The sequence below is a fragment of the Aphelocoma coerulescens genome, chromosome 2 (assembly GCF_041296385.1).
Source record: "Aphelocoma coerulescens isolate FSJ_1873_10779 chromosome 2, UR_Acoe_1.0, whole genome shotgun sequence".
In the NCBI taxonomy this organism is placed as follows: Eukaryota; Metazoa; Chordata; class Aves; order Passeriformes; family Corvidae; genus Aphelocoma; species Aphelocoma coerulescens.
The window spans coordinates 49,406,318-49,422,463 of NC_091015.1; the positions used below are offsets into that span (position 1 = coordinate 49,406,318).

General features: G+C 37.6%; 1 protein-coding gene across 20 annotated transcripts in view; it reads left to right on the forward strand.

Annotated features, from left to right (window-relative positions):
* Positions 1-16,146, forward strand: part of RBMS3 (RNA binding motif single stranded interacting protein 3) — a 711,765-nt gene that overhangs the window by 215,056 nt on the left and 480,563 nt on the right. For 17 of the 20 annotated variants that reach the window (XM_069007351.1, XM_069007350.1, XM_069007366.1 and 14 more), the window contains one exon: positions 2,389-2,562. In XM_069007351.1, the coding sequence (XP_068863452.1) occupies positions 2,389-2,562 (174 nt within the window). The remainder of the gene's footprint in view (positions 1-2,388; positions 2,563-16,146) is intronic. The other 3 variants (XM_069007373.1, XM_069007372.1, XM_069007355.1) reach the window with 1 other exon arrangement.

The window sequence follows — 16,146 nt, forward strand, 5'->3', positions numbered from 1 at the left end:
CACAGAATATTTGATGTGGGATCAACTTCTTAAGAGAAGTTAATATGCAGCCACACTTAAACATCTGATGTTTATAAAGGGGAGAGATGTACATGGAGAAGTACGTTATGGCTAAAAACCTACTTGATCTGGCTGAAACAAAACTTAGCCTTCATCTCTTATGTAGAAGCAAGTTTTCAGGGCCCAGAAAGAATGATTTGTCTTTGAGGAGTGATCTGGAAGATAAGTAATACGTCAAAGGAAAGAGAATGCAGTCTCTGCTCCTTGGGGAAAGAGGGTAAAAGGGGAAAAAAAAAAAAAAAAAAAAAAGAAAAAACCCCGCATTGAAACTCCTCTGGTTTTTTTTTTTGTTTTTTTTTTTTTTCCTAGCTGTAGCTATATCCACTTTCCTTTGATTTGTCATGATTTAAATTCATACTAAAAGTTTTATTTCAAATAAGCCCCTTTAACTGTAGGGGCAGATATATTTTTTCTCCTAAAGCCTTTTGTAAGAACAAAGTAACCACTTGTCACACACAGTGACTAATGAGAGTTTAGTGTGGGTTTTAGTGTTCATTCATACGCTTTGTGTTCAGCTAGTCGTAAGTTAAATCTTTAGAAATCACACCGCAGGAATCCCAGGGGTGGGGGCGGGAGGCGAATCCGTCGAGATATTGAGAGCTGGTGAGCGGAAACTGCTCTTTTCAGGCTTCCTAATCGGCGGCACAGGAAATAAACACATGCAGGAAGTCAGTTGGCCTTTTCTTGAACTTAAAGTTTATACAGCAATTGATAAGTGAGGCAAACTTTGTGTACTTAAACTTTTGAAAATTAAATGAAATAAAGCGGGCATGTTCAGCCCATGCCAGCATGGCCTGTGGTTTCTGCGACCAGCTCATGTAAATACAGTATTAAAAACAGGAAAGACTACAGGGTCTGTATTTTTACAGCTAGAATATGTCCTTGAAACCTTTTTGTATGTCTTCTCTCTGTCCTGTTTTCCTTCCATTTCTCTAATTCTCTCCTGATGAAACTGAGCTGAAGCACTGAAATTAAACTGAAAGTCATGTTTATGAAGCTGTTTTCCATGCTTCTACACCAGACTCTGCTTTTTTATCCTTTCCCTGACCTTCTCATTTATCTTGTAAGCACTTCAGGGTAAGGATGGTCTTGGATCGTGTGAAACACCTTGTTTGATGGTGGCCCATATTGATATTTGGTTAATGCTACACATATGATGTATAAAAGTTGTCTTTGAAAGGAGGGTAAAAATAAATGAAGTGTCATTCTTGAGTATAGCTTTTGAAATTGATAGCATCAATTTGCTAACAGGGACATTTTAAGCATTTCTAAGAAATATTATTTGTGTTTGTATTTCTTGAGCTTTCACTGTATTAACAAGGTCACTGTAAATTTAATGCTCTGAAAAGAACAGGTTTAGTTTTATAATAATTACAATTAGTTGGGGTAAATTTGCATGGGAAATTTAGAACACCTTTGCCAATAAAAAGAAAGCAAGCAAAACCCAAATGAAGAGCAGAATATGGAGTAAAAAGTACATTTGCATGTCTTTGAAGACCAACCTAAATACCTGCTAAAAATGCATCCACTCCTATGCATCTTTTACTCTTTTGAAATTGTTTTTTTGCTGCCCTAATAAACCACCCCTAACAGTGCAGATGTTTATTAGGAATATTTTTTACAAAACAAGGACTAGAAGCAGAAAGCTGGAATTAAAGTAAAATGAGAGAAGGACAGAAAGAATGCATGTGAATTACATATCTGTAGTCCAGGTTACTTTCAGATGAAATTATTGAATTAAAAAAAAAAAAAAAAATCAAGATTTTGGAATTTTTTTTCTGGGTAATTAAAACCTGTCATGAGATTTCATAGTGTGCTTAGAAGTTTGCATATGTGAAATGCAGCTTTGTGATGGCTTGGCCTTAGCTAGCCACTAGATGGGATTTCAAATCTTGAAGAAATACATCTAAACATTGGCCCCAAACTGCCATTTACTGTAAAATGGCCATAGCTGATCAGTTGTTCAATAAACGTCAATATAATTAAAAAAAAATGGAAGTTTCTACGATTAATCTTGGGATTTCACCTTCTACACATTTTTAGAACATCCCCTTACTTCTATCACTTATCAATTCTCCATTTGATTTATATCCCAGCCTGAAATCTAACAGCCATCAGTCTTCCTTTTGGGCATTACAGTGACATAGCTCTTTCACCGATGTCTTTGGTGGAATCCATTTTTGCTTTTCCCAGCTCCTTATAGGAAACATTCAAGTTAGTTCCAGACCATATGGCATTATATGTATGCACAATGATGATTTATAGTTGCATTGTTTGTATTCTACCCTAAAAGCTATTTTTACGTTGCATTTCTTTCTTTTTTGATAGTCCAGCTCCACAGTGAGAACGTACCAAAACAGTAAATCGAGAGTGACCATGAGCCCTGGCTTTAGCTCCCAGTGGAATAGCAGCCAACCTGCTTGGAATACATACACCTTTCCAAGAGCAAGCTTGCACTACCAGTCTCATGCTAGCTACACCTACTGTGCTGGACATCCTGCTGTAAGTAATGAAAACCTTTTCTGCAGTTACCTAAATGAGCTCTGTGATTCCCTGGGAGGGGGAGGCACTCAGGGGCTGACGGTTCAGCACCCTTCTCCAGCGCTCTTTATGTCCCATGGCAATCAGAACAGCTCACGTGTGCTAACCCTAACTCTAAAAAAAAATGAGAATGAGCAAATGTGAAAGTTTTATGGCTCAGTACAAATACATGCATTTTTGTAAATTTAGTATTCCTTCTCCTTGCATGAAATTATTGTTGTATGCCTGGGTTTTGGTGTCAGAGAAAAGGTCTGAAAAGCAGTATTACAGATGGCCTCATTTCTGTTTCTAGAGAGCCTGTAAGATGAATGAATTATTCTTTCTATGTCAGACATTTTGTATGGATTAGTCAGAGAAGGAGAGCATCTCTTCTCATCATTAGATTTGTTTAGACTCACTACTTTATCATTAATGTGATCAGTGGTGAACATGCAATCTTGTTGCTAAGCAAAGACTACTGGTCTTCTGTAATTGCATGAACTGGTGGCCAGAAAGAATGGGGAGGGGTGACTCAGTGTCATTGTGTGTTTTAATTTGACAGTCATGAAAGGGTCACAACTACAGGCTGATGGTGAGTTTTGTCATATTGGTATTGTTGACTGCTTATAGCAGAGCCCTTTCATTCTTGTAGTTTGTGGTTTTGAAAGACCCTGAGAGAGTTAACAGGGGAGGATCTCATTAGCGTAAGCAATCTTCCTTTTTTCACCACTACACACTTTGTTGTTTTAATGTTTAGACTTGAACTTAGCTTTGGACATTTGGTTATAGAACTCCTTAAAGGACAAAGCATCTTAACCTCCTGCCGTGTGTACATAATGAAGTTTTGCCATCCTATAGTGAATTCCAGGAGGGAAATGGGAAAGTGCAGCTTTTGGTACAGAATAGAAATTGTGCCATGCAAGCTCTTTGTGATTTGATTTAGATTTCTATCTTACCTGCCAACAGACTTCTGGCCAGAAGTTTGGGTTAGGAATTGTCTCAAACATTAACATGGTAATTGAAATAAAGGAGAGGAATAAATTTGTAAAATCTTATCTCTTTTCTGAGGTGGTGAGTTCTCAGAATAAATCAAACATCTCTATGGATTCTTCTGTTTGCTCACTTCCATTATGGTGTCATTGAAAATGATAAAAACTGTTGTGAAGAAATAAAAGGTATTTGACATCAGAAGGGCACAGATATTTTCCTTTAGAATGATGGGTCAAAAAGAGTCCCTGTACAGCTTAATTTATCTTAAACTGTGGGTATCCAAATCATAAACTGCTCCTTAACTTTGATCATTTAGAATAAACACTACCCCCTCTGTGAGTCAAGCTTTGACTCTGCTAAGCAAAAGAGCATACAAGAAGAATGCTGTACTTCCTGGAGGAGAGCTTAAAAATTGAATTGAAATTTCAGTCTTTTTCAAGCTGCTTCCACAGTTCCTCTTTCCTTTGTTTAGGCTGAAGTTGAGGGTACCTCCACTACAATTGTAATTCAATATCTGTATGTTGTACATATACAATCTGTACAATATTTGTTTTCACTGAACATCTTAATATGTAGTCACTGGAAATGATACATCAGTCTGGAAGTTAATTTATCTGATTACTGGAAGGTAGAGATTTTAGAATTTGCAGAATTGTACAAACTTTTGTGCAGATTGGTTGATTAGTCCTGCACTCAGTGTCCCTGGGTTCAAATGTTTACAAAACTTGGCACATTTCTTAGCTCCTGTTCATCTGAGGAGCTCTGTTGCAGTGCTAATCAGCAGAGATTGGACAGATTTCTTAAGCTGGTGGTAAGAAGCTGTAACAGGTTAGCTGCCTACCACAGTGATCACACACTTTTTCCATACCTTCCCTACTTCTGCATTCTCTGAGGGTAAGTCCATAAGCTGGGCCTGGGCAAGGCCCTCCAGCAATCTCAGCTCCTTGCTCCTGCAGCATCAAATGAAGTTCAGGTTTCCAAGAAAAAAATGATGCCTTAATATTTGCTTTAATATCTGTTTCATTGTACATGATAAAGTTAGGATTGGTCTGGTTGCTGTTTCTAACTTGCTTTTGTCTAATCTGGGCTCAAAGCAACTTTTTTATGACAAATGACAACAATAAAAGCTGGATACAGGGGAGCTCCTTTATTCGTGAATCTTCCAGTATTACATGCTCAACTGGATATCTGCTTTACTTCAGAGGATTTTATTTGCCCTCATCTGACACAGGTTCACCAGAACAAGTTGTAGGTTGTAGAGCTGTATGAAGCTGTTTCTGCAAAACCTCCCACATGGAATATGTCTAAAGATCATTGCAGTTCCTTGACACTGTGGAGGCTAACAAACTTACAAGTGCTTTGCAAGTTCAGGGCAGACGAATATCAGGGAGTTGGATCTGCCCTTGAAGTACTTAAAGATATTAGTCCCCAAAGATAATGCCAAGAGAAAAGCTTTGGATTTCTCTACTGTTTGGAGAAAAGCTGAAGGAGACAAAAAAAGATTCATTTTAATTGGGCCAAATGTAACCAAAAAAAAAAAATATCAATCCTCTAATTCTTTTTTTTTTTTTTTTTTCATCTAAATGAAAGCAAAAATATTGTACAAAGTGCAATGTTGAGAGACCCTTATGACTCTGGCTGGTCCTGAGAAATATGTTGGAGCCAAAGGTGGGGTTTTTATTTTGTTTTATCAGAGAGCACACTTGGCATCTCTCTTCCATAGTGCTACAATCATTGATTAAAAGCAGTCTTTCCACCCTAAGAAAGAAAAGAACAGGAAGTTTGTTTAAACAGGGTAATTTTTCAGCTCTTGAGTTATCTAAGGGAAAAACAGACTGTATATCATCCCAGTCAACAGTACAGTGCAGTTTTTGAACAAACAAGAAGGTGCTAATTTCTAGCTATACTGGGAAGCAGGATACCCTGCAGGATCTGTGTATACTAATATAAATGATAATGTGGTAGATGGTCCTTACATAGTAAATGATTTTTTGATATTAGGAGCTCAAAATTCCCCTGGCATTCACATTCAGAGGCTGGCAGCCAGAAAAATACAGCAGGTAGTGCTCAGAATAGGAGAAGATACCTAGTCATGTAACATGCTTTTCTCTTGAACTTCCTTCACACAGGAAGATAAAAAATAGACAAAGTAATTATGATTATCCCTGCTGGGCAAGATAGGAACCTTTGAGTGATAGTGCCCTGTGGGCACTTTCACATCTACACAAGCTTCCTACTTGTGCTTTTTCAAAAGTCTGAAAGACTCACTTCATTTCCCTTTCTCCACATTTTGCTGGAAAGATGATAAAATTTCACAGATCTTCAGAAATCTTGTCCATTGAATTAACTCTAACAAATGACTGCTTAGACTCTGCTGTCATTTTAAAGAAATACAGATGTAAAGTGGGCAAACAAACACAGATCTCATCAGCTTTGGACTATTGCAGCTGAAATTGTAAGAGAGTCTCTTATGCCTTTCTTGGATATTCATGTAGCAGCCTCAGATACCTGCCATGCTCACCTCTGTAAAAGTCAGTCCTTATGAAGGAATTTGGCCGTGTGATACTCTCTGATGAAGCAGACAGAACTGTTACAGAGTGTGTTACCCTGCAGGGTTTGAAACCTTTGTTGTATGCCCACAGGATGACGAATTTAGTTGCATGTAATAATTTCTCCATGTGCAGACATCTCTGTAGCATGTGTGATGTCTTTGAAATCCTTATCTAGATACCCAACCCAGCGTCTGTAAAACGTTCAGCTAGAATCTATTCTGCACTCTTAACAGGATTTGGTCATGCTCCACTAGATCAGTGACAGCCTTCAAAGCATGATTGGTTAAATCTGTAGAGTTATTATTTGGAGTTCTACCCATAATGTTTACAAGATGTTACAGCTGCGATGTCATATATGGATCAGACAATCATTTTGCTTAGCAGTCCCCATTCCAACAGCCTGTCCCCAGACTTCTTTCTACGGCTTCTTTAAATGTGTGATTGCTTCTGAAATTATGCTGTTAGTTGGAATGTGAAAAGCAGAATTAAAAAAAAATGTGATGCAGAGTGCTATGAGACACTACTGGCATTCTTCCACTCACTTCTCCGAGCCCAAGTAGGATCTCAAATCTTTAATCTTAGAAATCTTAAAACCCAGTAGAAGGAGCTGTGGCTCCTTTTTCACATTTCCACTGTTGATCCTTGGACAGAAAAGCAGAAAGGGAGCAAGGCTGTCACAGTGGACAACTCTAATGGAAGGGCTTACTCACTGTCAGCATGACTATGCAGAGTCTATCGGAAAAATTTCCAGTTCCAGATAGGTAAACCTCATTGCTGATGACAGAACTGCCGGACTGCAGCATTGCACAGCTGTAATGCTTTATGTAAACTGACTGTTCTGATCATTACCACACAAATTGGATTAACATCTGTAGTGAGCTCCCAGTGATTGACTGTTTTAACAACTTATTTTGTATATGTTTATAAAATTAGAAAACCTCCCATTTTTATGTGATTAGGTAGTACAATGTTTAGGGACCACCTGGGGATGTGAGATACAATTATCAATTTTTATTTATACATATATATAATGGCTAAATTATTCGTTTTAAGTATATGTATATTTATATATATATAACACAGATCAAGCTTTTGGCTAAAATCTTTGCAGAATAATGTAGGAAGGTTGTCAGTGCAGGGATGGAGTTGGTTGTCACTCTCTAGTTTTCTGATGTCATCCTGTTCTCTGAAATGTAAACCTAATTAGGGAACACATTTTTGTAAGTGTAATGCTCCACTCAGAGTTGGTTCTATAACAGCAAAATAAGACTGATAGAAGCAATTTACTGATGTATACCAAATTCATAAGACAGACCATAAATGATGTGACCATACACTTTAATGCAGACATAATGTTTTAAGAAGCATCTTTCCTTAAAATCAGGAAGTATTCAATACTTAGCATGGGTGTCCTATTCAAAACAGACCTTTATTTCTCTAGAAATATAAGTAGAACGGATCAGCAGTCAAGTTCGGTTTGTTTTTTTATAATACTAAGATCTTTCCAGTGAGTAATTCTGTCGCACCTCTCTTAGAGAATGAGACAGTGCTAAGAGTGAAATGCTTATGCGGTATAATACTGTCATCACTAATTTCCGAGATATCTGTTTAAACAAAAGCTGTCACTTTTTGATCTGACTTGAGCCTCCTGCCTGATTCATTTTGTAATGTCACGAACAGTGGATTGTGGATTCGTGGAGTAGAGGTGGTCTGATTAGAGAGGAAGAAACTTCTTTTTACACATGCACATTCTTATAATCAGCAATGATGGGAAAGGAAATAAATAGTACAGTAGGCATGAATTGGAAGTGTCTCTCTAAAAACCTCTCAATTATACTTGAAGTTCTGAAGTCTTGGTTTTCTCTGTCCTTAGTGTTAACCCTTTGTTACCTTCATAGGCCTTTCATGTGAGATTGCTCCCTATCATTCTTGAGACAGTATTTCTTTGGTGCTGCTGACCCTTGTCATTATAATAGCCACAGATGAAAAAAAGTGGAAATGGGTCCAAGAAATCATACACCATTGAAAGACCATTGAGCAAAATATCTGCCAGATGTCACTTTGGTCAGAGTCTTACAGTATATAAAGTGTAAAGGATGTGTTTTGATCTTCTAAAGTTGATGATAGCCCCAGCTTCGGATGCCCATTAGTTAATCTGGGAAAGATCAAGTGCGGGCTGGAAAGAAAGTTCCCAACTGGAAGTAAAAGAGAGGTGTATCACCAGATGCTATTTTATGTAATTGCTGACGTTTTCCTTATGAAATACTGCAAGAACAAGTGAGAGTGTAAAATGAAGAGGCAGTCATTAGAGTGAGAATGAAAAGGATGACATCTCCATTGCTAGGTATCAGTTGTGGTATAAGAGAGAGAGGCTGTGGCAGTTAGGAGAAAAGTAATGAAGGATTGTGGAAAAAGGAATATTTTTAATTGACGAGATGTTGTAGCTATCAGGTGCAATGAGTAGCTTAGTGTTCAGCTGCAAATCCATATGCTAACTGCTGACATAAATTATTTATTCTGTTTATCTATTACCTCCATCTACAGGAACAGAGCCTCAAAAACATGAACTTATTAGGCCACAAACGTAAAACACATTTTCACTGTGGCTTGGATTCTTTGGAGAAGAGAGGGTGGAAATTTCAAACCTCCAAACAAATATGTCTCTTAATTAACTTTTCTCACCATCTGTGCTTACTTATAGCTGAGGCAAGCGGTACCAGTGACTTGTGAGATTGCTTTCAATGCTGCCTCTTTAGGCCAGCTTTTCAAAGCAGCAATCACATGCAGTTAATTCCAATCAGATCAGCTTATCAGCTCAGTTCATTGTAGTGCTTTCATAATCATTCGTGTGTGACAGCCCATTAAAACTTGGCCAGGCCTTTAAAAAAAAAAAATCACAAAATCCACCAATGTGTTTTACATTCAGCCTTTGAGGTATCCAGCATATTTGTTTTGTGTGTTAAGCTTTGAAATGGAACTTTAGTGAAGGGTTGTAGGGAAAACTCACCAGCAATTGACTCTAGCCAAAGTAGTTTACTGTATTTTACCTCTAAGAGTAGTTTCATTCAAAAAGGTGTACATGATGCTGTAATAATTGTGTTAAATGCTGCTTGTGGCTCTGCTTGGCTCCTGCAAAGGGACAGTGCTGTGGATGCTGCCTGCCAGATCTGGGAGGGCTAATGTGGAGTGTGTGAAAGGCCACTGCCCATGGGTGGTTCAGGTTGACCAAGTGAGTTTTTCCTTTCTGGAGTACTTTTGATGGATGGCAATTACAGTTTGAAGTTGAATGCCCTGCTCCAAAAGGGCAGTGCCTCTCAGAGGGGATGGAGAGCACTCATAACACAAAGCCCTTCAACTGACTTGCAACAAATATTTTTCAGAAAGTCTGGGGAAATGGAGAAGTTCCATGTTAGTGAATTTAGAGGCATTTTGTTTCAGAATTCTGGTTTTTATGCATGAACATTGTTTTTATGTTATTTTTTCCTGTATCCTCTACTCATTTACACATCACACATATTATGTTTTGTCATTGTTTCTCTTAATCTTGACAGATGAAGTTAAGAATTTTGTAGATTGATATTTGCTGATGTCTTTTATTCATTTGTTTCTTGTGCGTAATTTAACAGAAAAAAGTCAAATTTTCTGCATAAAACACAGGACAAAATATTTTTTCTGAACAATTAATGCTAGCAAGATTGGAAAAAAAATCCTCTCTTTATAACTATTGCCCTTATTTTCAAGAAGAAAGATTTCTTTGTGGGAAGTATAATTGAAATCTTTGAAATTACCGAAAGTACTTATAAATTCACAGCACTTATTTATTGGTAAAATGACTACTGCTCACCACATCCAAGTTTCTCACCACATCCAAGTGCTAATAAAGTCAACCATTTTGGAGATGGGAATTTTTTGTTTATAAACAAACTCTATATACAGGAATTTTCTTGCTGGTTCTACATTTTTTATTCTTGAGTGCTGAAGTGGAAGACACAGAAAGATGATATTTTTAATAGACTTTAAAAACCCAAACCAGATGCTGCCTTTTTTCTTTCTTTTCTATTTTTTTTTTGAAAGAGAAGAAAATTCCCTAAATTTAGACTGTAAAATAAGCTTGTAGGAGGCAGTAAATACAGATCTTAGTGTCTATAATTTACAGCTACAGATATATATCTACCTATACATATCTCTATATGTATTTATGTCTGTATTCATGAATATGTGTGTCTATATATATGTATATACACGCTTCCAGTGTTTGTTTTGGTTTTCTGCTTTAATTTAGCAAATAGGAGGTGTATGGTTCTAATTTAGCTTCTCCATCTCATTTTCAGTAAGCCAGACAGGTTGTCTTTAGGATTTGTTAGTTAAGGTGATGAGTTCCTTCAGGCTCCAGAGAAAATCCTGGTATTAGGGCTTGACAGTAGATGCTACAAACTGCCAACCTGTCACATGTGTTGGAGACACCTGACACTTTTTGAAAGATTGATTATTTCAAAAGTCCAGCAACTGTGTTGCTTTCATTTTAAATAATTAACACGCTCAGGCAACTTCCTTGTATTGCGGCCTCCAAGGGTGAAGAGTTTTGGACTAGTGTGAGTAAATACTACTTCAAATAATTTTGCTGATGGACTCCTTCTCTTCTCTCTTAATTTTAATTTGGGTTATTGATTTAATATAAGCCCACCCAATTCAGTGAAGGCATAGGGAATGAAATTTTCCTCTTGCACTTAGACCTACCTCCTTGCCTTGAGGATTTATTTACACCAGGGATGCTATTCAACAGCACTGTCAACAGTGACTTTTGTTTACAAAGGGAGATGGAAGAAATGCATGTCTGTGGGAAATATTGATTTGTCAAAATTGAAATGTTCTTTTGATGACATTTCAGTTTTTTTACCCTTGACAAATTTCAGATGTTGCTTTACTGTAAACCCAAATGCTGACCAAAGATCATTTGTCCCTTGCTGATTTCTGACATATATTCCACCAGTGATTTAAACATTCTTTTGAGAGCACATGATCTAAAACAGATCAAAATTGTAGAGTTCCTTGCATGACCATGCTTAATTTGCTAAGCAATCTAAATTTTCATCTTTGTCACCTTTGTTGAAATGTTTTCTCTTGCTTGTATTAGCTAGGTTTCCTTTAAAAGAAACACCTGAGAGACACTGTAATCCGTGTGCCTGTCTTGGGCAAGTTTTTCATTAATTTTTCTACTTTTGGCCAGTTTTAAGATGAAGGTTACTGAGGGAGAACTTTATGTTGGGGAAACTGAAAGCACCATGTGGAAGGTATTTCTGCATGACTCTTGAAGGAGGGAGCTGGAGTTTTTGAGGGGAAAACCAGAGATCCACAAAGTAACAGGCTTTATTTATTTCTGATATTCAGGGAACAACTCATCACAGTGCTGTGTTGACTTTTTCCTTGATAAGGACTCTATTGACCTCAGATTTGTACCAAAATACTGTAAAAGAAAGTCCCTATCCCAAGGCAGGTAACTAGATGGGACAGAAAATAGGAAGGGTTTTAGTGGCACTGAAAGGGATCCTATCTAAGGTCATGCAGCTCTTGGAGGAAAAGAATGGCAGTAAGCTTTGGTTTTCATTCATTCCAAGTTGGTGCCTTATCTGTCAAACAAGGCTGTTTTCTGTATTTTTTCCAAGTATGTAAGTAGGCAGTGTTTGCTTTTGTTCTAAAAGCTGCAACTATAAAGTGATGGAGGTGTTTTAGTGAAGCCCAGGACTTCTAGCTGAAAGCAGGTATGGTAAGTTTTGTTCTTTGCTTTCCACTCGTGTCTCTCTTCTATGCTGTATCAGGTTCTCATTGAGAATGTCAAATACAGAGATTTGTGCTTTTGGGAAAAGAGGCTTGCTTTCTGCAAAGGCATCTCCCCTCAAGGCATCAGTCCTTTGTTTCCTTTTTTTCTGCTTTTATTTTATTTGGGGGCTGTCAGTATTTTAATGCAGTTTTCCATGGCATTTACTTTTTTAGCTGTGAGATGGACTGCCTGGATTTTGCCAAATAGACTGACTACCTTTTGGTTTCACAAGGAGCAGAATATTTTTCCACTTATGTACAAATACCTGTCTTCCTTGGGTATACAGTCAGCTTTCATGCAAGTGGAAAAAAATTGAAAGGTTCTGGAAATATTAAAAAGGTATTTGCAGAGATTCTCTACAGTATTTTCACCTTTCATGCTTTTTTCTCATCTGTTTGAGCATTAGCCCTCTGGAATGGTCAGGTGCTAGGAATTTCCTGGCACCAAAGGCAAGTGCTCTTTTGAGGCTCTGTCCTTCTGCCCCGGTGACCCGTCCCTGGATGCCTGCCAGCATGGCTTGCTCTGCTGAAACCAGAGCTGCTGCAGATCTCTCTGCCAGGTGCTTGCAGTCAGGGAGAGCAAAACCCCCCCTTTATATTCAGCATGGTTGTAAAGTCTTCACAGTTGGACTTTGTCTTTCCCAACCTAAATGATACCACGAGTCTATGACAAAGTGTCAAGGTAGTCAGGAAGTCCCAGCATATTCACTTCTGTCTGTGCTAGGTTCTAGTGCTGCATCTCTGTGTGGTCTTGGAAAAGCCATATCTTATTTTTTTTTATTTGATTCCCCATTTTACTTTATTTCTTTGTATCATGTAAATGAGAACATTTGCCCACAAACACTTAGATGAGTAGCTGGTCGTTTTTTCTTCTTTTTGTATTGTCAATGATTTATTTTAAAAGTAGGATCTCTTAAACTTCTAGAAAGCACCTCAATTTTTGCTTTGTTATCAGGGTAGTCTCTCTTTGAAGACTTAATTTTCTTCAGAAGCTGTGCTAGTAGAAATCCTCATATTGTATACAGCTGGGTGAAAGGTTGGATTGAGTTGTTTTCCTGCCAAACTATAAAGTGATTTTCTTTTAAAATCTTTCTTTCCATTTGGCTGCTACTTAATGTCCTTTTTCTGCTTAAGGAGGACAGGTGCAATTATTCACCTCTGAGTCCTGGGAAAGAAATAGTAGTTCAGCATGGTCTCCTAGAAAGGAATGTAATTCACTGCCCCACATACGGTACATTATGCAAGACAAACAGAACTGTGAAAGCTGTAGCATTGTAGAGGAGAGCATGTGATGAACAATGCTTGGTACCAAGTCAAGCTGTTTATCTTAATATTTTGTTTGAGAGTTGGAAAGTAAAAAAATTAATTATATATTGAAGCTTGATAGAATTGCCTTTTCAGTCTTTTAAGGACAAAATCTCTTGGCACTGCTATGTGAGGAAAAGGATGTATTAGCATTCTCCAACTAGTTCATTGAGATGTAGGTTTTAAAGTAGTGATAGTAGATCCACATTACTTAGACAATTTAATATTTTTTTTCTTTCATTGTGATGAAAATGGGGACCAAGATTTCAAAAGTGTAGCTCAGAATCTGTTTCTGAAGAGTGAAAGTTCTCACCCTTTCCTTAAAGAGCGAACCTGCCTGCTACAGAGTTAAGATACTCAGGCTGCATAGAGGTTTCAGCCCAGACTGAATATATTCAATAGATAATTAATAACTTAATGATAGAAGAGATCTGCTTACGGAACAAATCTGCATTGGGTAAACAAACAATTTCTAGCTGTGGTCACATAGAACTGCAGAGAAGCTTTGTCCCATCATACTTGTTGCTTGAGAATTACACAAAATGAACAGTTTTATCTTAAAGATATTTAATTGAAGTTTCAAAAATTTTTTTCCCACCTGTGGGGAAATTAAGTCTGGTTACTGCTTGTGTGTATCATAGGAAAGTCTTTTCATTTCAGTCCCTATTTTTACTTGCTGATGACACTTGCACCTTTCCAGAGAAAACCGTGAGGTCTGGTGTGATGCTAAAAGGATGTTATTGTGTAATTTTGAATAGAGTCCTTTTTGCTCCTTCATGGTCAAAAAAGTCAGATGCACTTACTCATCTTTTCCCCCCACAAAATGCAAGAATGATCTATGGAATAGATATCAGTCTCTTCTGGCAGTTAAATGTTCATGCTTCCTTACTTCCTCCTGCGTGCTCAGTTACACTTGATGCTTTCCAGTAGAGGGTGTCTGAAGCAGAAGTTTGCTCATTTTGACTTTTCTGAAATGCAAAATGGAGTAATTTTGTGATTCTCTGCCATGACTGTTTTTGGTCCCCCTCCACACCCCACTCCATACCTCTCCCCACCCTTATTTTAATCAGAGGAGATAATTCAAGGTAAAAGAGGCAATAGAAAGAGGACAAGCATTTAATTCGTTGTTCTTGCCAGCCAAGTATTGTACAATAGGCAAACTGACTATGGAAACTGTATCTGCTTATGGTAAGATGTATAATTCCCTTCAGAGAAAATACAGGCTGCTGCTTAGATCTAAAAAAATGCTCAGGATCTGGGAATAAACAGCTGTACTGCTGTTCCAGGACTGAGTGTACCACATGACAATCACTTTGTTTCTCTTGAAATGTTAGTGAAGCAGAAAACAAACAAAAAACCCCCTCACATAACATTAGTAAAAGAAAGCTAAGCATGTTAGTGCTTTTGTGATGGCTAAGGTGGCTTCATGTTGCTTTTTAAAGGGCAACCAGCATTGAAATCTTGTTAACTGACTTAAATTATTTGAATAACTGCATCCAATTTTCATACTTTATTGTAAGATGTTCCATGTGAATAAACACCTTTTTTTAGTCTTGTTAAACTCATTAAGGGTATCTGTGTTGGTGGTGATCCCTCTGGATAGAGTAACTGTCATGATTGAAAATCTTTTTCCTTACTTAACACCAAAAAGAAGGGGGGGGAACCATAAAGATTTTTTTCCTCTGAAAAAAACCCACACAGAAAGAAAAATGGCAATCAAATTACGTTTTGGGGGAAACAGCTAAACTGTCTGTAAACAACATGTCAAATATAAAGAAGGAGGGAAAAAAACCAGATATAATCTCTTTCAGCAAAAGTGAACATACATTGTTAACTATAACATTCTTAAGGACCTCTCCATGTTTAAATTTGTCCTAAAAAACCCAATCCTGCCCCTCACTTGACAAAACCCCCCAAGAAAACTCAGGACCCAACAGAGATATCATTCCCACTCACAGAAAGCTTTTTAAACCAACCCTATACATTTTTAGGAGTCATATGTGTGGAAGAATAAAACCATCTAATTTTTCTACATCCAAAATGAAAATACTTCATTCTGTTCTAAGCAACAGTGAATAAATTGAAAAGCAGATGCAAACAAGGCTAGTGATCACAAAGGGATGAGTTGCTGGTTCAAACAGGAAACTGGAGGAAAACCTGAGAGTCACTCTGTCCAAATTACATATTGTAAAGAGAAGCTTTTTTTCTTGCTTTATACAATTCTCAAATTTCATGAGGAAGGGAAGGTTTCTTCAATTAAGTGCTTAACTACTGTGATGTGCAGTGATGGCGTTGGTATCAGCAGATCTGCACTTGAGCGGGCTGATATATTGGACACCTATAATGCAGATTCCAGTCCCTATTGCTGTGCAGAATGTCTCCCACAGATATTTCACTTTTGCTTTTCCCTCTATAAAAGCCCCAAAGTATACACTTGCTCTTTCTGTGTAAAGAACACCATCAACCAAGCTCTCACATGATCAGAGGTGATGAAGTCCCACTGGCCTCAACCAAGACATTCCTGTTTGTATTCATTGATAATCAAAAGTAGATGGAAGGTGTTTGATGTCAGCATGGACTTCTTTGTCTTTGTGTCTTTATTATCTATTGTATCAATACACTGAAACAAGCCTGGTTTTGGTGGTTCTAAAAACAGGCAAGATGGCTCTGAGTTTTGCCCTGACCTTGTTGCTTTGACCACATATATATATGTCCTGTTTTGTTCTGTCCTCATCTGGCTTTTCTTGAGATCATGGGAGAAAGGAAAATACCTTTTTCACATGAGGCAAAGAGATTTTTTTGTTTTGCTTCCCACTATTTTCTTTGTTATGTTTTGTTCTCTCACAGGTGAAAGAATTCCCTGCCTACCTGTGGGGATTTTAAGAAAATAATCTTTTAATAT